The sequence below is a fragment of the Pristiophorus japonicus genome, chromosome 4 (genome assembly GCF_044704955.1).
Source record: "Pristiophorus japonicus isolate sPriJap1 chromosome 4, sPriJap1.hap1, whole genome shotgun sequence".
NCBI classification, from domain to species: Eukaryota; Metazoa; Chordata; class Chondrichthyes; family Pristiophoridae; genus Pristiophorus; species Pristiophorus japonicus.
In genome coordinates this window covers 219,320,271-219,346,177 of record NC_091980.1, presented here as the reverse complement: position 1 = coordinate 219,346,177, position 25,907 = coordinate 219,320,271, and the positions used below count along the sequence as shown (strand labels likewise).

At 43.9% G+C, this 25,907-nt stretch overlaps 1 protein-coding gene across 4 annotated transcripts in view; it reads left to right on the top strand.

Moving 5' to 3' along the window:
- The window catches only part of prorp (protein only RNase P catalytic subunit), a 129,302-nt gene extending 105,739 nt beyond the window's left edge, over positions 1-23,563 (top strand). For 3 of the 4 annotated variants that reach the window (XM_070879117.1, XM_070879118.1, XM_070879119.1), the window contains exons 5-6: positions 1,603-1,798; positions 22,303-23,563. In XM_070879117.1, coding sequence (XP_070735218.1) covers positions 1,603-1,798; positions 22,303-22,434 — 328 coding nt within the window. In that variant the 3' untranslated portion in view covers positions 22,435-23,563. The remainder of the gene's footprint in view (positions 1-1,602; positions 1,799-22,302) is intronic. The other variant, XM_070879116.1, reaches the window with a different exon arrangement.
- Positions 23,564-25,907: the final 2,344 nt, after the last annotated feature.

The window sequence follows — 25,907 nt, the reverse complement described above, 5'->3', positions numbered from 1 at the left end:
TGCGTTTATTTTTAAAAAGCCTTCCTTCAAAGAATTGCTGAGATCTAATAAATTTATGATACCAAGGTGCTAGATGTCTCCTGAATGATCGGACATTACTAATAAATATGCCACTGTTTGGGATGTGCGCAAAACAACTGTCCATCCTGTCAGTAACCTGGCTATTTAAGAAAGGAGGGAGAGAGAAAATGGGAAACAACAGACCAGTTAGCCTGACATCAGTCGTAGGGAAAATGCTAGAATTTATTATTAAGAATGTAGTAACAGGGCACTTAGAAAATAATAATAGGATTGGGCAGAGTCAACGCGGATTTATGAAAGGGAAATCATGTTAGACGAATCTGTTAAGAGTTTTTTGAGTAGAATAGATAAGGAGGAACCAGTAGATGTGGTGTATTTTGATTTTCAGAAGGCATTCGATAAGTTGTCACACAAGAGGTTATTAAACAAAATTAGAGCTCATAGGATTGGGGGTAATATACTAGCATGGATTGAGGATTGGTTAACAGACAGAAAACAGAGTAGGAATAAACATGTCTTTATTATATAGGGCCCTGGTGAGACCGCACCTTAAGTGTTGTGTACTGTTTTGGTCTCCTTACCTGAGGATATATTTGCCATAGAGGGAGTGCAATGAAGGTTCACCAGACTGATTCCTGGGATGGGGGGATTGTCCTATGAGGAGAGATTGAGCAGACTAGGCCTATATTCTCTAGAGTTTATAAGAATAAGAGATGATCTCATTGAAACATACAAAATTCTTACAGGGCTAGACAGGCTGGATACAGGGAAGGTGTTTCCTCTGGCTGGGGAGTCTAGAACCACGGGGCACAGTCTCAGAATAAGGGGTCGGCCGTTTAGGACTGAGATGAGGAGAAACTTCTTCACTCAGAGGGTGGTGAATCTTTGGAATTCTCTACCCCGAAAGGCTGTGGAGGCTCAGTCTTTGAGTGTATTCAAGACAGAGACTGATAGATTTTTGAATATTAAGGGAATCATGGGATATGGAGACAGAGCAGGAAAGTGGAGTTGAGGTAGACGATCAGCCGTGATTTTATTGAATTGCTGAGCAAGCTCGAGGGGCCGAATGGCCTACTCCTGCTCCTAATTCTGATGTTCTTAAGTAACTAGTGGGGCACCACAAGGATCAGTGTTTGGGCCCCGGCTATTTACAATCTGTATCAATGATTTGGATGAGGGGACCAAATGTAATATATCCAAGATTGCTGATGATACAAACTAGGTGGGAATTTAAGTTTTGAGGAGGATGCAAAGAGGCTTCAAGGGGATATAGACAGGCTAAGGGAATGAGAAAGAACATGGCAAATGGAATATAATGTGGAGAAATGTGAAGTTATCCACTTTGGTTGGAAAAATAGAAAAGCAGAGTATTTTTTAAATGGTGAGAGATTGGGAAATGTTGGTGTTCAGAGGGACCTGGGTGTCCTTGTACACGAATCGCTGAAAATTAACATGCAGGTACAGCAAGCAATTAAGAAAGCAAATGGTATAAAATGTACAGAAAGTGCTATTGCAAATAGATTTGTGAGTGCAAATGTTGAATGATGTAATCACAACTTGTTCTGCTTTCTCTTGATCTAGTTCTGAAGATGATCCTTTTCTGTTATATGCAACTATACATTCAGGCAATCATTGTAAATTCCTTAGTAGAGACCTCATGCGGGATCATAAAGCTTGTTTGTCTGACAAGGACAGCCGAAGATTGTTCTTCAAATGGCAGCGCGGACATCAGCTTGTGCTGTCAACGTACAATCCAGGATACAAGATGAAATTTGAGGTGAGAGGCACACTTTGAACAGAATTTAGGAGTACAAAGACTGCAGTGTAATCTTTCTATAAGAAAATTCTGCATGTGTAGATTTTAAGGAGAGTAACTTAGTAAATTATTCTTTCATGAATTAGTTACTGAAACCACATTTGTTCAGAGTATAAATTTTATATATTGAGTTTTAATGCTTCAAGGCAATGTATATTCTGAAAAGGAACTTTGTGTTCTCAAAGTGAATTTGAAACACGAATTATTATGAGCTGAGCTCTGACCAGGTGCTTTTCTCATGCCTAACACAAAAATCAATTCCCATAGACAAGAATTCCAATTTTCTTCAAAGTAACCTGGGATAGCATGCCTTGGGTGAACAATACTTCAGATTTCTGGGGTTTTTTTGTGAAAAATTTCCACTACACACCCACATTGCTTCTGAGGGTTATTAATATCAGTCAAACTAGAATCTTTCACATCAGATTGAATTACTAAACAATTCACAAAATATATTTTACAGTAGCAGTAAAATACAGTTTGTTGTCTCAGTCAGAGAAGTTTGAAGCAGTTAATGAACAGGCAAACCAGTTAGAAACATAGAAACATAGAAAATAGGTGCAGGAGTAGGCCATTTGGCCCTTCTAGCCTGCACTGCCATTCAATGAGTTCATGGCTGAACATGCAACTTCACTACCCCATTCCTGCTTTCTCACCATACCCCTTGATCCCCTTAGTAGTAAGGACTACATCTAACTCTTTTTTGAATATATTTAGTGAATTGGCTTCAACAACTTTCTATGGTAGAGAATTCCACAGGTTCACCACTCACTGGGTGAAGAAGTTCCTCCTCATCTCGGTCCTAAATGGCTTACCCCTTATCCTTAGACTGTGACCCCTGGTTCTGGACTTCCCCAATATTGGGAACATTCTTCCTGCATCTAACCTGTCTAAACCCATCAGAATTTTAAACCTTTCTATGAGGTCCCCTCTCATTCTTCTGAACTCCAGTGAATACAAGCCCAGTTGATCCAGTCTTTCTTGATAGGTCAGTCCCGCCATTCCGGGAATCAGTCTGGTGAACCTTCGCTGCACTCCCTCAATAGCAAGAATGTCCTTCCTCAGGTTAGGAGACCAAAACTGTACACAATACTCCAGGTGTGGCCTTACCAATGCCCTGTACAACTGTAGCAACACCTCCCTGCCCCTGTACTCAAATCCCCTCGCTATGAAGGCCAACATGCCATTTGCTTTCTTAACCGCCTGCTGTACCTGCATGCCAACCTTCAATGACTGATGTACCATGACACCCAGGTCTCGTTGCACCTCCCCTTTTCCTAATCTGTCACCATTCAGATAATAGTCTGTCTCTCTGTTTTTACCACCAAAGTGGATAACCTCACATTTATCCACATTGTACTTCATCTGCCATGCATTTGCCCACTCACCTAACCTATCCAAGTCGCTCTGCAGCCTCATAGCATCCTCCTCGCAGCTCACACTGCCACCTAACTTAGTGTCATCCGCAAATTTGGAGATACTACATTTAATCCCCTCGTCTAAATCATTAATGTACAGTGTAAACAGCTGGGGCCCCAGCACAGAACCTTGCGGTACCCCACTAGTCACCGCCTGCCATTCTGAAAAGTACCCATTTACTCCTACTCTTTGCTTCCTGTCTGACAACCAGTTCTCAATCCATGTCAGCACACTACCCCCAATCCCATGTGCTTTAACTTTGCACATTAATCTCTTGTGTGGGACCTTGTCGAAAGCCTTCTGAAAGTCCAAATATACCACATCAACTGGTTCTCTACTGGAAACATCCTCAAAAAATTCCAGAAGATTTGTCAAGCATGATTTCCCTTTCACAAATCCATGCTGACTTGGACCTATCATGTCATCTCTTTCCAAATGCGCTGCTATGACATCCTTAATAATTGATTCCATCATCTTACCCACTACCGATGTCAGGGTTACCGGTCTATAATTCCCTGTTTTCTCTCTCCCTCCTTTTTTAAAAAGTGGGGTTACATTGGCTACCCTCCACTTGATAGGAACTGATCCAGAGTCAATGGAATGTTGGAAAATGACTGTCAATGCATCCGCTATTTCCAAGGCCACCTCCTTAAGTACTCTGGGATGCAGTCCATCAGGCCCTGGGGATTTATCGGCCTTCAATCCCATTAATTTCCCCAACACAATTTCCCGACTAATAAGAATTTCCCTCAGTTCCTCCTCCTTACTAGACCCTCTGACCCCTCTTATATCCGGAAGATTGTTAGTGTCCTCCTTAGTGAATACCGAAGCAAAGTACTTGTTCAATTGGTCCGCCATTTCTTTGTTCCCCGTTATGACTTCCCCTGATTCTGACTGCAGGGGACCTACATTTGTCTTTACTAACCTTTTCCTCTTTACATATCTATAGAAACTTTTGCAATCCGCCTTAATGTTCCCTGCAAGCTTCTTCTCGTACTCCATTTTCCCTGCCCTAATCAAACCCTTTGTCCTTCTCTGCTGAGTTCTAAATTTCTCCCAGTCTCCGGGTTCACTGCTATTTCTGGCCAATTTGTATGCCACTTCCTTGGCTTTAGTACTATCCCTGATTTCCCTTGATAGCCACGGTTGAGCCACCTTCCCTTTTTTATTTTTACGCCAGACAGGAATGTACAATTGTTGTAATTAATCCATGCGGTCTCTAAATGTCTGCCATTGCCCATCCACAGTCAACCCCTTAAGTATCATTCGCCAATCAATCCTAGCTAATTCACGCCTCATACCTTCAAAGTTACCCTTCTTTAAGTTCTGGACCATGGTCTCTGAATTAACTGTTTCATTCTTCATCCTAATGCAGAATTCCACCATATTATGGTCACTCTTCCCCAAAGGGCCTCGCACAACGGTATTGCTAATTAATCCTCTCTCATTACACAACACCCAGTCTAAGATGGCCTCCCCCCTAGTTGGTTCCTCGACATATTGGTCTAGAAAACCATCCTTTATGCACTCCAGGGAATCCTCCTCCACCGTATTGCTTCCAGTTTGGTTAGCCCAATCTATGTGCATATTAAAGTCACCCATTATAGAAACATAGAAACATAGAAAATAGGTGCAGGAGCAGGCCATTCAGCCCTTCTAGCCTGCACCGCCATTCAATGAGTTCATGGCTGAACATGAAACTTCAGTACCTACTTCCTGCTTTCACGCCATACCCCTTGATCCCCCGAGTAGTAAGGACTTCATCTAACTCCCTTTTGAATATATTTAGTGAATTGGCCTCAACTACTTCCTGTGGTAGAGAATTCCACAGGTTCACCACTCTCTGGGTGAAGAAGTTTCTCCTTATCTCGGTCCTAAATGGCTTACCCCTTATCCTTAGACTGTGACCCCTGGTTCTGGACTTCCCCAACATTGGGAACATTCTTCCTGCATCCAACCTGTCCAAACCCGTCAGAATTTTAAACGTTTCTATGAGGTCCCCTCTCACTCTTCTGAACTCCAGTGAATACAAGCCCAGTTGATCCAGTCTTTCTTGATAGGTCAGTCCCACCATCCCGGGAATCAGTCTGGTGAATCTTCGCTGCACTCCCTCAATAGCAAGAATGTCCTTCCTCAAGTTAGGAGACCAAAACTGTACACAAGACTCCAGGTGTGGCCTCACCAAGGCCCTGTACAACTGTAGCAACACCTCCCTGCCCCTGTACTCCAATCCCCTCGCTATGAAGGCCAACATGCCATTTGCTTTCTTAACCGCCTGCTGTACCTGCATGCCAACCTTCAATGACTGATGTATCATGACACCCAGGTCTCGTTGCACCTTCCCTTTTCCTAATCTGTCACCATTCAGATAATAGTCTGTCTCTCTGTTTTTACCACCAAAGTGGATAACCTCACATTTATCCACATTATACTTCATCTGCCACGCATTTGCCCACTCACCTAACCTATCCAAGTCACTCTGTAGCCTCATAGCATCCTCCTCGCAGCTCACACTGCCACCCAACTTAGTGTCATCCGCAAATTTGGAGATACTACATTTAATCCCCTCGTCTAAATCATTAATGTACAATGTAAACAGCTGGGGCCCCAGCACAGAACCCTGCGGTACCCCACTAGTCACTGCCTGCCATTCCGAAAAGTACCCATTTACTCCTACTCTTTGCTTCCTGTCTGACAACCAGTTCTCAATCCACGTCAGCACACTACCCCCAATCCCATGTGCTTTAACTTTGCACATTAATCTCCTGTGTGGGACCTTGTCGAAAGCCTTCTGAAAGTCCAAATATACCACATCAACTGGTACTCCTTTGTCCACTTTATTGGAAACATCCTCAAAAAATTCCAGAAGATTTGTCAAGCATGATCTCCCTTTCACAAATCCATGCTGACTTGGACCTATCATGTCACCATTTTCCAAATGCGCTGCTATGACATCCTTAATAATTGATTCCATCATTTTACCCATTACTGAGGTCAGGCTGACCGGTCTATAATTCCCTGCTTTCTCTCTCCCTCCTTTTTTAAAAAGTGGGGTTACATTGGCTACCCTCCACTCGATAGGAACTGATCCAGAGTCAATGGAATGTTGGAAAATGACTGTCAATGCATCCGCTATTTCCAAGGCCACCTCCTTAAGTACTCTGGGATGCAGTCCATCAGGCCCTGGGGATTTATCGGCCTTCAATCCCATCAATTTCCCCAACACAATTTCCCGACTAATAAAGATTTCCCTCAGTTCCTCCTCCTTAATAGACCCTCTGACCACTTTTATATCCGGAAGGTTGTTTGTGTCCTCCTTAGTGAATACTGAACCAAAGTACTTGTTCAATTGGTCTGCCATTTCTTTGTTCCCCGTTATGACTTCCCCTGATTCTGACTGCAGGGGACCTACGTTTGTCTTTACTAACCTTTTTCTCTTTACATACCTATAGAAACTTTTGCAATCCGCCTTAATGTTCCCTGCAAGCTTCTTCTCGTACTCCATTTTCCCTGCCCTAATCAAACCCTTTGTCCTCCTCTGCTGAGTTCTAAATTTCTCCCAGTCCCCAGGTTCGCTGCTATTTCTGGCCAATTTGTATGCCATTTCCTTGGCTTTAATACTATCCCTGATTTCCCTAGATAGCCACGGTTGAGCCACCTTCCCTTTTTTATTTTTACGCCAGACAGGAATGTACAATTGTTGTAATTCATCCATGCGGTCTCTAAATGTCTGCCATTGCCCATCCACAGTCAACCCCTTAAGTATCATTAGCCAATCTATCTTAGCCAATTCATGCCTCATACCTTCAAAGTTACCCTTCTTTAAGTTCTGGACCATGGTCTCTGAATTAACTGTTTCATTCTCCATCCTAATGCAGAATTCCACCATATTATGGTCACTCTTCCCCAAGGGGCCTCGCACAATGAGATTGCTAATTAATCCTCTCTCATTACACAACACCCAGTCTAAGATGGCCTCCCCCCTAGTTGGTTCCTCGACATATTGGTCTAGAAAACCATCCCTTATGCATTCCAGGAAATCCTCCTCCACCGTATTGCTTCCAGTTTGGCTAGCCCAATCTATGTGCATATTAAAGTCACCCATTATAACTGCTGCGCCCTTATTGCATGAGTTGTATGAGTTCCTCTTGAAAAGCCTGCAAAGCAAAGTCATTGAAGTAATAGGTCGGTAGAATTGTCTGGGTAGCTTCAAAGCACCATAATTCCTACCAGTTGTAGTTGTATTTGAAATTCTGTAGGTATTCCTACCCACCAAGTTCATGTCTTGTCTGCGCATCAATTGAAGCTCAAAATCATAACTAACTAAACAAAAGCAAAATACTGCGGATGCTGGAAATCTGAAATTAAAATCGGTCATGCTAGAAAACACTCAGCAGGTCAGGCAGCATCTGTGGAGAGAGAAAAACAGAGTTAATCGGTTTAATTTTAACACCCAAAAACGGATAGATTGGAGTCGGGACAGATGTTAACATTTTTAAAATCTCAAACCCAACTCCATAGCATGCATGGAAACCAGGATTTCCGGGTTTCCCATCCGAATCTCCGTCGACCTCACCGCCTACGTAACCCACCCTTGTTAATATCCAGGCCAATGTTTCAGGTCAATGACCTTTCATCAGACCTGAACTCGCGCGCTCTCTCTCTCTCTCTCTCCACAGATGCTGCCTGACATGCTGTGTGTTTTCCAGCATTTTTGTTTTTATTGCATAACTAATCTCTGACACTCTTTTTGCTTTTAGAAGCCACTCTATGGGCCAAAGTTTCCACATGATAAAAAACGGGCGCCCCTTTGAGCTGGGCGCCCGTTTTTCGTGCCTAAAATGGCGCCGGAAAAAAAACGAGCGATTCTGGAGCGTTCTGCAGCTCCTTGTCTGCTTGGCGCGGCGCCCAGGGGGGGCGGAGCCTACACTCGCGCCGATTTTGTAAGTGGGAGGGGTCGGGAACTATTTAAATTAGTTTTTTTCCTGCCGGCAACGCTGCACGTGCGAGTTGGAGCGTTCGCGCATGCTCAGTGTGAAAAAAACATTGGCACTTGGCCATTTTTGTAGTTCTTTGTAGCTGTTTAGTTTTTGAACATTTTTTAATAAAAGTACATTGCCATCAGCACAGAGGCTTCTTGTAGCACTGAGAAGGCTGCAGGAAGCCTCAAAGTTGAGGCAGCCGTTTCCCGACGACCTCCCCCTTTTGCCGTCGGGAAATGGCTCCTCAATTTCTGAGGCTTCCTGCAGCCTTCTCTCTTTCCCGCCAGCCGTCTGGAACGGCTCCATTCCCTTCCCCCCCCCCCCCCCCCCGCATTCGGTCGGCTCCCTCCCTTTCCCCCCCCCCCCCCCCCCCCGCCCCCGCGTTCGGTCGGCTCCCTTCCCCCCCGCGTTCGGTCGGCTTCCTTCCCTTCCCCCCGCGTGTTTGGTCGGCTCCCTTCCCTTCCCTCCCCCCCCCCCCCCCCGTTCGGTCGGCTCCCTTCCCTCCCCCCCCCGCGCGTTCGGTCGGCTCCCTTCCCTCCCCCCTCCCCCCCTCGTTCGGTCGGCTCCCTCCCGCCCGCGTTCGGTCGGCTCTCTCCCTCCCGCGTTCGGCGGCTCCCTTCCCTCCCCCCCTCCCGCGTTCGGCGGCTCCCTTCCCTCCCCCCCCGCGTTCGGCGGCTCACTTCCCTTCCCTTCCCCCCCCCCGCGTTCGTCGGCTCCCTTCCCTTCCCTTCCCTTCCCCCCACCCGCCCGCGTTCGGTCGGCTCCCTCCTCCCCCACCCGGCCCGCGTTCGGTCGGCTCCCTCCTCCCCCCCCCGGCCCGCGTTCGGTCAGCTCCCTCCTCCCCCCCGCCCCCCCGGCCCGCGTTCGGTCGGCTCCCTCGTTTTGTGAGGCTTGCTGCACCATTCTTCCTGGCTGAAGCACTTTCACACAGGTAGGAAGATGGTTTATTTAATCTTTTCTTTGCTTATAAATGTTTATTCAGGTTGGATTTATTTGTATAGTATTTGTATAAGTATAAATAAGGATTTATTGTAGAATTTAATGAGTTCCCTTCCCCTCCCCCTCCCCCCCCCCCCCACCTCGTTCTGGACGCCTGATTTGTAACCTGTGCCTGATTTTTTAATGTGTAGAACAGGTTTTTTCAGTTCTGCAAAAATCTTCACTTGCTCCATTCTACTTTAGTTTGGAGTACATTTTCACTGTGGAAACTTTCAAATCAGGCGTCAGTGGCCGGACACGCCCCCTTTTGAAGAAAAAATTCTGTTCCAAAGTAGAACTGTTCTACCTAACTAGAAATGCAGAAAAAAAAAATGTGGAGAATTGCAAATTCTAAGATAGTCCGTTCTCCACCAGTTGCTCCTAAAAATCAGGCGCAAATCATGTGGAAACTTGGGCCCAACGAAACAAAGGCAATTATTTAGTGAAGTCGACCGTAAGCTACATTAATACATATACAAAGTTATTTTCAAGACCACTTGGGGAGAGCTGGATTCACAAGGGTTGTCTAAGCTTGGTAAAAGAGTGCTAAGTGAATTGAGTTTATACAGTGTCATGCCAGTAACTAAATGGTGCAAATCCACAGTGTAAAAAATCCCCTTACTTTAATTCTAACTTCCCATCTTACTCATAGAGGCAACAAGTATGGTTGGTGTAGGAAATGGAAGTGTCACATTGGTGTAGTAGAGGAACTCTTCTTGAGTTAAGAACATAAGAAATAGGAGCAGGAGTAGGCCACCTGGCCCCTCGAATCTTCCCCGCCATTTAATAAGATCATGGCTGATCTGATCATGGACTCTGCTCCACTTCCCTACCCGCTCCCCATAACCCTTTATTCCCTTACCGCTCAAAAATCTGACTTTCTCCACCTTAAGTCCAAGCTATGAGGACAGATTAACCAACTCTTAACCGATAAGGGAATAAGGGGTTATGGGGAGCAGGCAGAGAAGTGGACCTGAGTCCATGATCGGATCAGCCATGATCGTATTAAATGGCAGAGCAGGCTCGAGGGGCCGTATGGCCTACTCCTGCTCCTATTTCTTATGTTCTTATGTAGATTAGATAAGCTGGATTTGTTTTTCATTGGAACGGAGGAGGCTGAGGGGAGATCTCATTGAGGTGTATAAAATTATGAGGGGCCTAGATATAGTGGATAGAAAGGGCCTATTTCCCTAAGCAGAGGGGTCAACAACCAGGGGGCATAAATTTAAAGTAATTGGTAGAATGTTTAGAGGGGATTTGAGGGGAAATTTCTTCACGCAGAGGTTATGGGGGTCTGGAACTCACTGCCTGAAAGGGTAGTAGAGGCAGAAACCCTCAACACATTTAAAAAGTACTTGGATGTGCACCTGAAGTGCCGTAACTTGCAGGGTTACAGACCTAGAGCTGGAAAGTGGGATTAGGGTCGATAGCCTCTTGTTGGCTGGCATGGACACCTTGTGGGCTGTAAACCTCTATGATTCTATGATTAAATATATTTAGTGACCTAGCCTACACAGCTCTCTGGGGCAGAGAATTCTATAGATTTACAACCCTTTTTAGAGAAGACATTCCTCCTCATCTCAGTTTTAAATGGGAGGCCCATTATTCTGAGACTATGACCCCTAGTTTTAGTTTCCCCTTTGAGTTCAGTTAAGGTTAAGTAAGGTGCAACCTGACGGTTGGTAATCTCGGAATTACTACCCGAGCCATGTGCTAATTGGCATAGGGATAGGGAGATCAGGAAGGTGAATGCGTGGCTGAAAGAGTGGTGTGGGAAGGAGGGGTTCCATTTCATAACATAACTGGCACCAGTACTAGGACAGAAAGGAGCTGTGTAGCGTTGGGACGGGCTCCACCTGAACCAGAATGGGACCAGAGTCCTCGTGGAAAGGATAAATAGGGCTGTTGATAGGACTTTAAACTAGTAAGACAACGGAGGAATCTGGTAAAAATAAATAAATGAAATAGGAGATGAGAATAAAGGTCAGACCAAGATAAAGAACAAGGGTAACATGAACAGTCATGGAACAAATAAAGTTATAAAACAGAAGTATAAAAGGACTGTTAAAAATAAAGTAAAAGGAACAGCTATTAAAGGTGAATTAAAGTGCCTGTGCAGCAATGTACACAGCATCCAAAATAAAACGGGGAAACTGGAAGCAATAATCCATAACAAAGAACCAGATGTAGTAGGAAACATGGCTATGTAAAGAACAGGACTGACAACTAAATATTGCAGGTTATAACATAATATGAAATGATAGGGAAGGAAGAAATGGGTGGAGTAGCTGTACTAATTAGAGATAACAAAATGAAAAAAGGGACATAACTAACATAGTTAGAAACAGAATCCGTATGGATTGAAATAAAATATAGGAAGGGATTGATCATGTTAATGGAGTATACTACAGTACTACAGATCACCTAATAGTGGAAAGGAGATGGAGGAAGAAATATGTTACCAAATATGTGAAATGAGTAAAGGACATAAAATAATAATTGTGGGAGACTTTAACTATCCTCAAATAGAGGTAGCGAAAGGGAATGAGGTTTTTACAATGTGTGCAGGATTCCTTTCTTACCTAGTATGTAAGAAGCCCAACAAGAGAGGGAGCACTGCTGGATCTAGTAATGGGAAATGAACTAGAACTGATGAGAAGTACGTGTAGGGGTCATCTAGGCAATAGCGATTACAACATAATATGATTTAAGATAAAGATTGAGAAGGACATAAGTAAGACAAAGACCAAAGTAATAAATTGGGGGGGAAAATGATTTTTAATCGAATGAGAATGGGACCGTGGAAAATAAACTGGAAAAATGTATTGACAAACAAAGAAATAACAGTGACAAACAATTTAAAATGGTGATCAATAGTGTCCAGGAGAAATCTATCCCACTAAAAGGTAAAAACACACTAGCTAGGAATAACACCCCAAGGATGAATAAAGAAATAAGGGCAAAATTGAAACTAAAAAAAAGGTATACAGACAGGGGCCAAAATTGGTTGACATACCACCCAAAAATGCGATTTTGGTCAAAAAACACCTACATACTGCTCGGCGGAATTTTCATAATTGGCATACCGCCGAACAGTTTGCACACTGTCCGCCGTGCAGGACCGCCCGCATACCACCCAAAGAGTCCGATTTTCATCGCATACCGCCGACATATCACCGGAGCTGCATTCCATCTGGAAAAGGTGGTTTTATCGATGGTAAGTAGGCTGGAATGGGCGGAGTGCACGGATCCGCCATTTTGGAAATTGGGAACTGTCAGTTAAAACAGCACCTCTGTATCTCTGAGGTGAACAATGATTTTACAGTACAATTTTGATTGGAAAAGGTATATTTACTATTACTGAGTAACATTAAGATAGAAAGGCATTTTAGTTATATTTTTTTCATCAAAAAATATTGTGGAGATTTAAAAAGAATGGGGCCTGTATTATCTCAGCCTGTATTGCTGACAACCTGTCTAATGGAGGAACCAGAGGTGAGGAAGTTTATTGAGCAGAGTTATAAGGGTAATGGAAGAGGTCGCAGAATAATGAAGAGGAAGCCTTACCCGCAAAGGATCTTCAGGGGAAAGTTTGACACTACAAGAATGCTTAAATTCAATTCAAACGTTTATGTAAAAATGTAAAAAATATACAACAATTTTAAAACTTTGTAAAACTTATAAATATAAAACAACTTTAATAACAACTTTAATAACAACTTCAATAAACTTTTACAAATAAAACTTCAATTACAACAAAAATACCCTACTTTCCCCACCCACGCCCTCTGCCCCTTCAACGCCCGCGTGCTATGCCACCCTTGGGTCTATACCCCACTTTCTTAATCCTGCCCTTCCCGTTCTTAATGCCCGTGGGTATGGACCTCCCATTGTTGATACCAAGTCGGCGTGCAGCACCGCACCTTAAGTGCCGTTGCTGTCGGTTGGGGGGCGGTCAGACAGAATCAGAGGAGCCATGGGGGAATCCCCGAATACAGACTCCATGGTGGAGGATGTTCCAGCTGTCCCACATTGAGCTGGTATATCCTCCTCCATCTCCACTCCCAGCTCCATCTCCACTGGCTGCCGGATCAGTGGCTGGGCCTGTTCCTGTTCCTCTTCGTCTTCCTCGTCAGGAGAGGGCTAGGTGACGCCAGAGATGAAGGCAGTGGGTCTGTCATCTGTGTCGCTGTGGTCTGAACCATCCAAGCCTGGAAGTACAAAACAACATTTAAAAAAGCTTGGCACCAGGGGAGGGGTCAGGGTTACATTAGCACATAGTACAGTGACTTAGAAACATAGAAACATAGAAAATAGGTGCAGGTGTAGGCCATTCGGCCCTTCGAGCCTGCATCACCATTCAATAAGATCATGGCTGATCATTCCCTCAGTACCCCTTTCCTGCTTTCTCTCCATACCCCTTGATCCCTTTAGCCATAAGAGCCATATCTAACTCCCTCTTGAATATAATCCAATGAACTGGCATCAACAACTCTCTGCGGTAGGGAATTCCACAGGTTAACAACTCACTGAGTGAAGAAGTTTCTCCTCATCTCAGTCCTAAATGGCCTACCCCTTATCCTAAGACTGTGTCCTCTGGTTCTGGACTTCCCCATCATCGGGAACATTCTTCCCACATCTAACCTGTACAGTCCCGTCAGAATCTTATAAGTTTCTATGAGATTCCCTCTCATCCTTCTAAACTCCAGTGTATAAAGGCCCAGTTGATCCAGTCTCTCCTCATATGTTAGTCCCGCCATCCCGGGAATCAGTCTGGTGAACCTTTGCTGTACTCCCTCAATAGCAAGAACGTCTTTCCTCCGATTAGGAGATCAAAACTGAACATAATATTCGAGGTGAGACGTCACCAAGGCCCTGTACAACTGCAGTAAGACCTCCCTGCTCCTATAGTCAAATCCCCTAGCTATGAAGGCCAACATACCATTTGCCTTCTTCACCGCCTGCTATACCTGCATGCCAACTTTAAATGACTGATGAACCATGACACCCAGGTCTCGTTGCACCTCCCCTTTTCCTAATCTGCCGCCATTCAGATAATATTCTGCGTTTGTGTTTTTGCCCCCAAGGTGGATAACCTCACATTTATCCACATTATACTGCATTTACCATGCATTTGCCCACTCACCTAACCTGTCCAAGTCAGCCTGCAGCCTTTTAGCATCCTCCTCACAGCTCACACCACCACCCAGTTTAGTGTCATCTGCAAACTTGGAGATATTACACTCAATTCCTTCATCCAAATTGTTAATGTATATTGTAAAGAGCTGGGGTCCCAGCACTGAGCCCTGTGGCACTCCACTAATCACTGCCTGCCATTCTGAAAAGCACCCGTTTATCCCGACTCTCTGCTTCCTGTCTGCCAACCAGTTCTCTATCCACATCAGTACATTACCCCCAATACCATGTGCTTTGATTTTGCATACTAATCTCTTGTGTGGGACCTTGTCAAAAGCCTTTTGAAAGTCCAAATACAGCACATCCACTGGTTCTCCCTTGTCCACTCTACCAGTTACATCCTCAAAAAATTCCAGAAGATTTGTCAAGCAGGATTTCCCTTTCATAAATCCATGCTGACTTGGACCGATCCTGTCACTGCTTTCCAAATGCGCTGCTATTTCATCTTTAATAATTGATTCCAACATTTTCCCCACTACTGATGTCAGGCTAACCGGTCTTTAATTACCTGTTTTCTCTCTCCCTCCTTTTTTAAACAGTGGTGTTACATTAGCTACCCTCCAGTCCCTAGGAACTGATCCAGATTCGACAGACTGTTAGAAAATGATCACCAATGCATCCACTCTTTCTATGGCCACTTCCTTAAGTACTCTGGGATGCAGACTTTCAGGCCCCGGGGATTTATCGGCCTTCAATCCCATCAATTTCCCGAACACAGTTTCCCGCTTTATAAGGATATCCTTCAGTTCCTCCTTCTCATTAGACCCTCGGTCCCCTGATATTTCCGGAACGTTATTTGTGTTTTCCTTCGTGAAAACAGAACCAAAGTATTTGTTTAACTGGTCCGCCATTTCTTTGTTCCCCATTATAAATTCACCTGAATCTGACTGCAAGAGACCTACGTTTGTTTTCACTAATCTTTTTCTCTTCACATATCTATAGAAGCTTTTGCAGTCAGTTTTTATGTTCCCAGCAAGCTTCCCCTCATACTCTATTTTCCCCCTCCTAATTAAACCCTTTGTCCTCCTCTGCTGTATTACAAAATTCTCCCAGTCCTCAGGTTTGCTGCTTTTTCTGACCAATTTATATGCCTCTTCCTTGGATTTAACACTATCCATAATTTCCCTTGTTAGCCACGGTTGAGCCACGTTCCCCGTTTTATTTTTACTCCAGACAGGGATGTACAATTGTTGAAGTTCATCCATGTGATCTTTAAATGTTTGCCATTTCCTATCCACCGTCAACCCTTTAAGTATCATTCGTCAGTCTATTCTAGCCAATTCACGTCTCATACCATCGAAGTTACTTTTCCCCAAGTTCAGGACCCTGGTCTCTGAATTAACCGTGTCACTCTCCAGCTTAATAAAGAATTCTACCATATTATGGTCACTCTTCCCCAAGGGGTCTCGCACAACAAGATTGTTAATTAGTTCTTTCTCATTACACATCACCCAGTCTAGGATGGCCAGCCCTCTAGTTGGTTCCTCGACATATTGGTCTAGGAAACCATCCTTAATACACTCCAGGAAATCCTCCTCCACCACATTGCTACCAGATTGGTTAGCCCAGTCAATATATAGATTAAAGTTACCCATGATAACTGCTATACCTTTATTGCACGCATCCCTAATTTCTTGTTTGATGCTGTCCCCATCCTTATTACTACTGTTTGGTGGTCTGTACACAACTCCCACTAGCGTTTTCTGCCCTTTGGTATTCCGGAGCTCCACCTCATCCAAGCTAATGTCTATCCTTAATATTGCATTAATTTCCTCTTTAATCAGCAACGCCACCCCACCTCCTTTTCCTTTCTGTATATCCTTCATAAATGTTGAATACCCCTGGATGTTGAGTTCCCAGCCTTGGTCACCCTGGAGCCATGTCTCTGCGATGCCAATTACATCATATCCGTTAACTGCTATCTGCGCAGTTAATTCGTCCACCTTATTCCGAATACTCCTCGCATTGAGGCACAGAGCCTTCAGGCTTGTCTTTTTAACACCCTTTGCCCTTTTAGGATTTTGCTGTAATGTGGCCCTTTTTACTTTTTGCCTTGGGTTTCTCTGCCCTCCACTTTTACTTTTCTTCTTTCTATCTTTTACTTCTGCCCCCATTCTACATCCCTCTGTCTCCCTGCATAGGTTCCCATCCCCCTGCCATATTAGTTTAACCCCTCCCCAACAGCACAGGCAAAAACTCCCCCTAGGATATTGGTTCCGGTCTTGCCCAGGTGCAGACCGTCCGGTTTGTACTGGTCTCACCTCCCCCAGAACCGGTTCCAATATCCCAGGAATTTGAATCCCTCCCTTCTGCACCACTCCTCAAGCCACGTATTCATCTGAGCTATTCTGCGATTCCTACTCTGACTAGCACGTGGCACTGGTAGCAATCCTGAGATTACTACTTTCGAGGTCCTACTTTTTAATTTAGCTCCTAGCTCCCTAAATTTGACTTGTAGGACCTCATCCCGTTTTTTTACCTATATCGTTGGTACCTATATGCACCACGACAACTGGCTGTTTACCCTCCCCCTTCAAAATGTCCTGCACCCGCTCTGAGACATCCTTAACCCTTGCACCAGGGAGGCAACATACCATCCTGGAGTCTTGATTGCGGCCGCAGAAATGTCTATCTATTCCCCTTACAATAGAATCCCCTATCACTATAGCTCTCCCTCTCTTTTTCCTGCCCTTCTGTGCAGCAGAGCCACCCACAGTGCCATGGACTTGGCTGCTGCTGCCCGCCCCTGATGAGTCATCCCCCTCAACAGTACCCAAAGCGGTGTATCTGTTTTGCAGGGGGATGACTGCAGGGGACCCCTCACTACCTTCCTTCCACTGCTCTTCCTGTTGGTCACCCATCCCCTATCTAGCTGTGTAACCTTTACCTGCGGTAAGACCAACTCAGTAAACGTGCTATTCACGTCATTCTCAGCATCGTGGATGCTCCAGAGTGAATCCACCCGCAGCTCCAGTGCCGTAATGTGGTCTGTCAGGAGCTGCAGCCTGACACTTCCCGCATATGTAGTCGTCAGGGACACTGGAAGCGTCCCTGACTTCCCACATAGTACAGGAGGAGCATAACACGTGTCCGAGCTCTCCTGCCATGACTTAACCCCTAGATTAACTTAATTTGGCAACAATAATGCTAAAGGTTACTTACTGATAAAGAAAAGAAAAAGAAAAACTACTCACCGATCACCAGCCAATCACTTACCCCTTTGGCTGTGACATCACCTTTCGATTTCTTTCTACTTTTTTGCCTTCTCTCCCTGCTGCAGCTGCACCAGCTGACCTCCCCGACGAACTCCCGACTCTGCTCTGCTGATGCTGGGCCTTTATAGGCCTCTTCTGGGCTCCTGCACTGTCTCCTCGACGAACTCCCGACTCTGCTCTGCCGACTTATCGCAGTCTTACTTAAATGCCCACCACTGCTGCAGTACTGCATTACATATCGCAGACAGAATACATATATGCATTGCGTTACATACCCCCAACATTCCACATGAGGTCAACATTACAGTGCAATAAACTTACATTACATTACATCAGGCCAACATTACAGTTACATTACATGACATGATAGGACTGCAATACAGACTGCATTTTATTCAACTTACCATCTTCTTTGTGAGTGGGTCAGCTCCAATGCCGGTAGTGGCACGGTTGCTATCCCCAACCAGGGACAGGGCACAGATCGCAATATCAGTAAGAGGCTTCTGGGTTGTGGGTCCTCCCCCATGCGACGCTGATCGGCTGCTATTGCAGATGGCTTCTGCAGAAAGTAAAGTAAATCAAAGTAAAAATCTTCAATCCATTTAACATCGCACAGACACACACACACACATAAAAAAGCACTGCATTGATCCTCTTGTCATTGCCTGAAAAGCACGAATACATCACTGTAACCTTAAGATAAATAACATCATCCTCATCCATGTGCCACTGAACCTACATTTACATGGTACATAGCACATGAGGGGGAGGCGGGGTGAGGTTCATAAATAAAATCATTACTTACTCTTGCTACCCTCACCAGGTCGTTCTACCTCTTACGGCACCTTTCCCCAGTGCGTACCATCGTACTTTTAGAGGACACAGCCTCCCCGATCTCGTCCCATATTCAGTTGTACTCCTTTGGGGAGGGGGCTTTCCACGACCATCCTTGGTTAGCTTGGAGTACCTCTCTGTTATCTGCTCCAGAAGGGCAGGCAACGCCGTCTCATCGAAGGCAGGCGCCCTCAACCTCCCCTCCTTCTCGATGTTCCTGCGCTTTGATGTCTTTTTTAACATTGCCATAATCTTTTTACTGGTATGAATTTTGGTTTGTTAAATATCTCTTCTTGTCTTCAAAGTGAAGAATTATTTGTTGTTAGCAATATATTTCCACTGTGCTATGTATTTTTAAACTCACTGCCCGTCAACTACCTTGCTGCTCCTTCTCACTCTCTTTCTCCCCTCTTCAACTCACTGCACATACGCGAGGACCCTTAACTCCTGAAATCACGGGTAAAACGCTTGTTTAAAAAAAACGGGTTAAAAAATTCCCACATGCGAGATCGAACAGAAAGTCGATCTGGATCGACTACTAAGATACATACCGCCTGATGCAGACCGCTGACATAACGACGACATGCCACCGAAAACATTTTGACCAATTTTGTCCTCTTCGATCTCGCCGGTATGCGGCGGTGTGAAACGACATACCGCCGAGAAATGGGCGGACCTTACATATTGACCAATTTCGGGCCCACTGTACATAGACAACAAAGGAGAGGATGATGAAAGGGAATACGAAAAGGTTAGGAAAGAAATCAAAAAAACAATTAGGAAGGCAAAGAGAAAGTAAAAAATTAAATGATCAAGGAATGTAACAAGAAATAGTAAATTATTCTACAGACACAAAAAACAAAAGAAAAATTAAGGTAGGGACAGGGCCTTTAAGGATAAACTCACAGATATTGACAGTGAAATGGCAGAAATATCGAAGAATTACTTTGCCTCAGTATTTACCAGGGAGACTAAAATGGTGGACACGACATTAGCAGAAGAGATAAAAAGATTTAAAGACATTTAAGATAGAAAGGGGAGAGATAATTGATAAACTAATCAAATTTAGAGGGGCTTAAATCCCTTGTCCAGATGGATTGTATCCGCACATATTAAAAGAAGTTAAGGAAGAGATCGCAGAGCTTGGGCACTTGCACATGTATAAAAATTCATTAGAAAAGGGAATAGTGCCAGAGCAGTGGCAGACGACTAATGTGTTTCCAATATCTAAAAAGGGAGAGAGATCAAATCCAGGTCACTATAGACAAATTAGCTTAATGTCAGTGGTAGGAAAGATAATGGAATCCTTATTCAAAGATGTAATAGAAAAGCATCTAAAAACTGAAAATATAATAGAGCAGTTAGCACGAATGTCAAAAGGGAAGGTCGTGCTTGGCCAACCTTTCTGTTATTTCTTAAAAAGAATTCAGTAAGGGTAGATAAGGGTAATGCAGTAGACATAATGGGCCCAAGTTTCCACATGATTTGCGCCTGATTTTTAGGAGCAACTGGTGGAGAACGGACTATCTTAGAAATCACAATTCTCCACATTTTTTTTCTGCAGTTCTAGTCAGGTAGAACAGTTCCACTTTGGAACAGAATTTTTTCTTCAAAAGGGCGTGTCCGGCCATTGACGCCTGATTTCAAAGTTTCCACAGTGAAAACGTACTCCAAACTAACTTAGAATGGAGCAAGTGAAGATTTTTGTAGAACTGAAAAAACCTGTTCTACATATTAAAAAATCAGGCGCAGGTTACAAATTAGGCGTCCAGAACGAGGTGATTGGGGGGGGGGGGGGGGGGGGGAGAAGGGAAGTCATTAAATTCTATAATAAATCCTTATTTATACTTATACAAATAAATCCAACCTGAATAAACATTTCTAAGCAAAGAAAAGATTAAATAAACCATCTTCCTACCTGTGTGAAAGTGCTTCAGGCAGGCCTTTCGGGACCAAAGGCTGAACGGGCCGGCCCGAGACTTCGGGCAGGGCCCGTCCCCAGCACCAGATTTACAGGTAGGTGTTGGGTCGGGTCGGGGAGGTTCGGTTCGGGGGGGAGGAAGGGTGAGAGAGAGAGGGGGGGAGGGAGGGTGAGAGAGAGAGAGGGGGGGAAGGACGGGGAGGTCGGGGAGGGGGAGGTCAGGTCGGATCCAGTCCGGGGGCGGGGGAGCAGGAGCGCGGGTCCAGTCGGGGGGGGGGGGGGGGCGGAGCGGGAGCGGGAGTCGGGTCTGGTTGGGGGGGGGGGGCGCAAAAGCAGGAGCTGGCCGTGGGAGGAGCCTTATTCACGCAGCCCCAGTGAGGCCATTCGGCCAGGGCCCCTCCCACACAGTTTCGGGCGCCTGAAGCTACTGCATTTGCGTGCCCATTGTAGTGCGCATGTGCAGAGATCCCGGCACTGTTTTCAGCGCAGGGACCTGGCTCCGCCCCTCCACAGCTCATGCTGCACTGCGCCGAGGGCCAGAGGACCTGCAGGGAGGTGGAGAATACGGAGGATTTTTTTAGGCGCACTTTGTGGCGCGAAAAACGGGCGTCCAGGTCGGGACTGCGCCGTTTTAGGCGCGTGTGGAAACTTGGGCCCATAATATTTGGATTTCCATACTTTGGAAGCATCTGTTACACACCCCACCCGATTTTGCTTTCCATTGACTTCATTGGAAAGAAAAATCAGGCGAGTGCATCTCAGATGGCCAATTTCATTGCCACCCGTTTTGCACCTCTGCTGAAGTTGAGTTTCACCCCCATAGACTTTCATGACTTAAAACTAACCGATCTCCAAACTATCACACATTCCCCTTCTCCACCATTCCCCACCCCTCGAGAGGTTTTTCTTCAGTTCCATTACTGTGGAACCGCAAAGAATTGTACAAACAGCATCTTGTTTAGGCAAATGGCCCGTCTGCTCTTCCAGTGCTAGTATTTTATGGAATCCTGCCAGAAAGACGTGCCACTTCTGCACCTATCACCTCTTGTACCTTGCTTTTTGCCAGTGTTGTGTACTACACGGCAGAGGCTCTGGCCACTCCCTTTCTGGCATCATATTGCCTATGCTTGCCCTTTGGATAAACAGCCTCACACAGTCAACTCTGATCAGGACAGTGACTGAACATTGTGCATGTGCTTTACCTTTGAATGTCCCTACTTATTTAACCACTGCCTGGCTGAAATCACATGCTAACTTTGTGACCACCTGCACCTTTCGTTTACAGATAAGTGGGTGGGGTGGCTTGACCCATCCACCTCCACGGAAGTGTGTGGGGGACCTGACCCATCCACCTCCATGGCACGAACCTGGTATTGCAGTACTTCCAGGAACGGTGCAGTGGCTCTAGGCCTTTTGGCTAAGAGCATTGGCGCAGAGTGATCCTTGAATGGGCCCAAGGTGACCTCTGGCGTTTGTGATTTGACAAAGAATTGGAACGATTGGCTACGAATTTCAAAAAAAAAAAGACACACAGATTACTTATTTGTGGATAATGTGTGGCGCTGACTGTTGTTCTGGCATGTTGGGTGTCCCTGATTAACCAAACAATTGTGGTCAATGGGAAACTCTTACGTTTGAATTCATCTGACAGAGCGGAAAATACACAGTCTCTAAGTTACTGGGCCAAACAGAAATTAACAAGTTTATGTTAAACAGTATATAAACGTCTAACAATAATGTGTGGAGTGTTATTCTATGCAAATTGCTTAAGTGTTCTAAATATTGGTTAAACTTAGTCACTCACATGGACTTTAAAGTAATATTTCTTAGTATGACAAACATCATCATCTATTTTTAGTTGTAATACTCAGTTTGTCTCTATATTAATTGACAATTTTCCTTGTATATCTTTCCATATAGATCATACCAAAGTATGACACTATAGTACAGACAACAAATAATACTTGGCACATACCGTATGATGAAGAGGGAGTGGAGAGATGCTCCTATGAAGTTCCACATAAATGGTTGTGTCTTCAAAAACATAACTGAAGAGAAACAGTGGCTGGAGATTTTGATGTTGCCTGTATTTTGCATTTTTTTTCTCTTTAAAGAAGTGTTGTGCTTATTTTTATATTTAATATTTCTGCAACCATCCTGGAAGCATTATTTTATTTCTCAATTTGCTTCTACTTTTTTCATCTCTTCTTCAAAGAGCTGTGGATTGTGTATCAGTATGAATTTCCAAGTGATAATAGCCCTCTACTACCTCATCCTAGTAGCCATTCTTCCAGTGTGAGCCTAGACTGTTTCAGCAGCCTTGAACCTGAGGACATCATAATCAAAACTGACATGGTCCCCACCTAAAATCTGGACATATATCATCCAGATGTCGCTTACTGGATAGTTATCATGAGTGACAACCCTCCCTCTCTTTTTAATTTTGCTTTCTCATTACCTATATCTCCCCCACCGCCACCACAAGGATGTAGTGGTTTATTGTAGTGCCTGCCAAGTTACCCTGGCTCAGTTCAGCTAACTCAGTATGGATGAAAGTTCAAAACTTACTGGTCTATATGACCTAATAGCCACATTATATGTTGTTGATGTGCCATTGGGGGAAGCTGGACACTTAGATTTTTTAGTTACACTTTTGAAGTAGGCATGCAACATATTTGTCTCTTAGAGCACCACAGAGCTCCTGTGATATAGGTCATCCTGTAGATAGGTAAAATGCACAACTGCAATCTGCTCAGCCAGTTCACATTCAAAGTAAAATAGCATTCATGTTATCCCTTGGTGAGATAACAGGAATGCTTCATTACTTCAAAAAATAGTTTCACTCTTTTTAAAAAATATATATAAATTTGTTTTTGGTTGAAGTATTATGATATTAGTGATTCCTTCATTAGCAATGTGAAATTTAAGCATACAGCTTCTTTAAATAAACTGTATTCTAAACCTCTAGCCAAATGATTTTTTTCCTATTTACATCAGAATTAGCTGCTCAATATCCGATAGTACAAGAAAATGCAAACTGTTACAAATATAATGTTCTTTGAATTTAAATTGCCATATTTCAGGATTGCAGTGATATTGAAAATAGTAAAGTACCAATCATCTTAAATTCTGTAAGATTTATGTTTTTTTACACAACCATATTCACTAATACTCTTCCTTAAACAAAAGTAAAATAGAATTTTTTGGTTTTGTGAGTTTAAAATGTACTGTTGTTTATCTTTGTATGAATTAAATAAAACCAATATTACTGTGTACCAACAAAAAAGTTTAAACGTAAGCAACCATACACACATACACTGTACTTTGAATTATGTTAATTCTTAGTGTTACCAGTCCTCAGATAAAAATACTTGAGAGAAATTGCCGTATAACTGATCTGGTAGGGTAATTTGACACACTATATGGTGGGTACAGATCCAGCAGGCATGGGATATTACAACACAAAAACTGAACATTCGGCCTATCGAGCACTCACCGGGTTCATAAGAATATAAGAACATAAGAAATAGGAGCAGGAGTCGGCCATTTGGCCCCTCAAGCCTGCTCCGCCATTTAATAAGATCATGGCTGATCTGATTTTGGACTCCCTGCCCGCTCCCCATAACCTTTTATTCCCTTATCACTCAAAAATCTGTCTATCTCTGCCTTAAATATATTCAATGACTCAGCCTTCACAGCTCTCTGGGGCAGAGAATTCCACATTTACAACCCTCAGAGAAAAAATTCCTCCTCATCTCAGTTTTAAATGGGTGGCCCCTTATTCTGAGACTATGCCCCCACGAGTGGAAATATCCTCTCTGCATCCACCTTGTCGAGACCCCTCATTATCATATTTTCAATAAGATCACCTCTCATCCTTCTGAACTCCAATGAGTACAGACCCAACCTACTCAACCTATCTTCATATGTCAATCCCCTCATCTCCGGAATCAACCTAGTGAACCTTCTCTGAACCTCCAATGCAAGTATATCCTTAAATACGGAGACCAAAACTGAACACAGTACTCTAGCTGTGGCCTCACCAATACCCTGTACAGTTGTAGCAGGACTTCTCTGCTTTTATACTTGCTGTAATTACTAACTTTTTGTGTCCCTCTGGTCCCAGGTCCCTCTGTACTGCAGCACTTTGCAATTTTTCTCCATTTAAATAGTAATTTGGTTTTCTATTTTTTCTGCCAAAGTGGATAACCTCACATTTTCCCACATTTTACTTCATCTGCTAAATCTTTGCCCACTCACTTAGCCTGTCTATATCCCTTTGCAGATTTTTTGTGTCCTCACAATTTTCTTTCTACCCATACTTGTATCATTAGCAAACTTGGCTACATTACACTCGGTCCCTTCATCCAAGTCATCAATATAGATTGTAAATAGTTGATGTCCCGGCACTGATCGCTGTGACACCCACTAGTTACAGTTTGCCAACTTGAAAATGACCCATTTATCCCGACTCGCTATTTTTTGTTAGTTAGCCAAACCTCTATCCATGCTAATATATCACGCCCAACCCCGTGAGCTCTTCTCTTGTGCAGTAACCTTTTATGTGGCACCTTATCGAATGCCTTCTGGAAATCCAAATACACATCCACTGGTTCACCCTTATCCACCCTGCTCATTACATCCTCAAAGAACTCCAGCAAATTTGTTAAACATGACTTCCCCTTCATAAAACCATGTCGACTCTGCTTGATTGAATCGTGCTTATCCAAATGTCCTGCTACTGTTTCCTTAATGATGGACTCCAGCATTTTACCAACGACCGATGTTAGGCTAACTGGTCTATAGTTTCCTGCTTTCTGTCTGTCTCATTTTTTAAATAGGGGCGTGACATTTGCGGTTTTCCAATCCGTTGGGACCACCCCAGAATCGAGGGAATTTTGGTAGATTACAACCAATGCATCCACTATCTCTGCAGCCACTTCTTTTAATACCCTAGGATGCAAGCTATCAGGTCCAGGGGACTTGTCTGCCTTTAGTGCCATTATTTTAGCGAGTACTATTTCTTTAGTGATAGTGATTGTTTTTAGCTCCTCCCTCCCTATAGCCCCTTGATTATCCACTATTGGGATGTTTTTAGTGTCTTCTACCTTGAAGACCGATACAAAATATTTGTTCAAAGTCTCTGCCATTTCCCTGTTCCCCATTATTAATTCCACAGTCTCATCCTCCAAGGGACCAACATTTACTTTAGCCACTCTTTTCCTTTTTATGTACCTGTAGAAACTCTTACTATCTGTTTTTATATTTTGTGCTAGTTTACTTTCATAATCTATCTTCCCCCTCTATTATTTTTTTAGTCGTTCTTTGCTGGCTTTTAAAAGTTTCACAATCCTCTGGCCTCCCACTAGTCTTGGCCACTTGGTATGCGCTTGTTTTCAATTTGATACCATCCTTTATTTTGTTAGTTAGCCATGGATGGATATCCCTTATCTTACAGTCTTTCCTTCTCTTTGGAATATATTTTTCTTGCGAGTTATGAAATATCTCCTCAAATGTTTGCCACT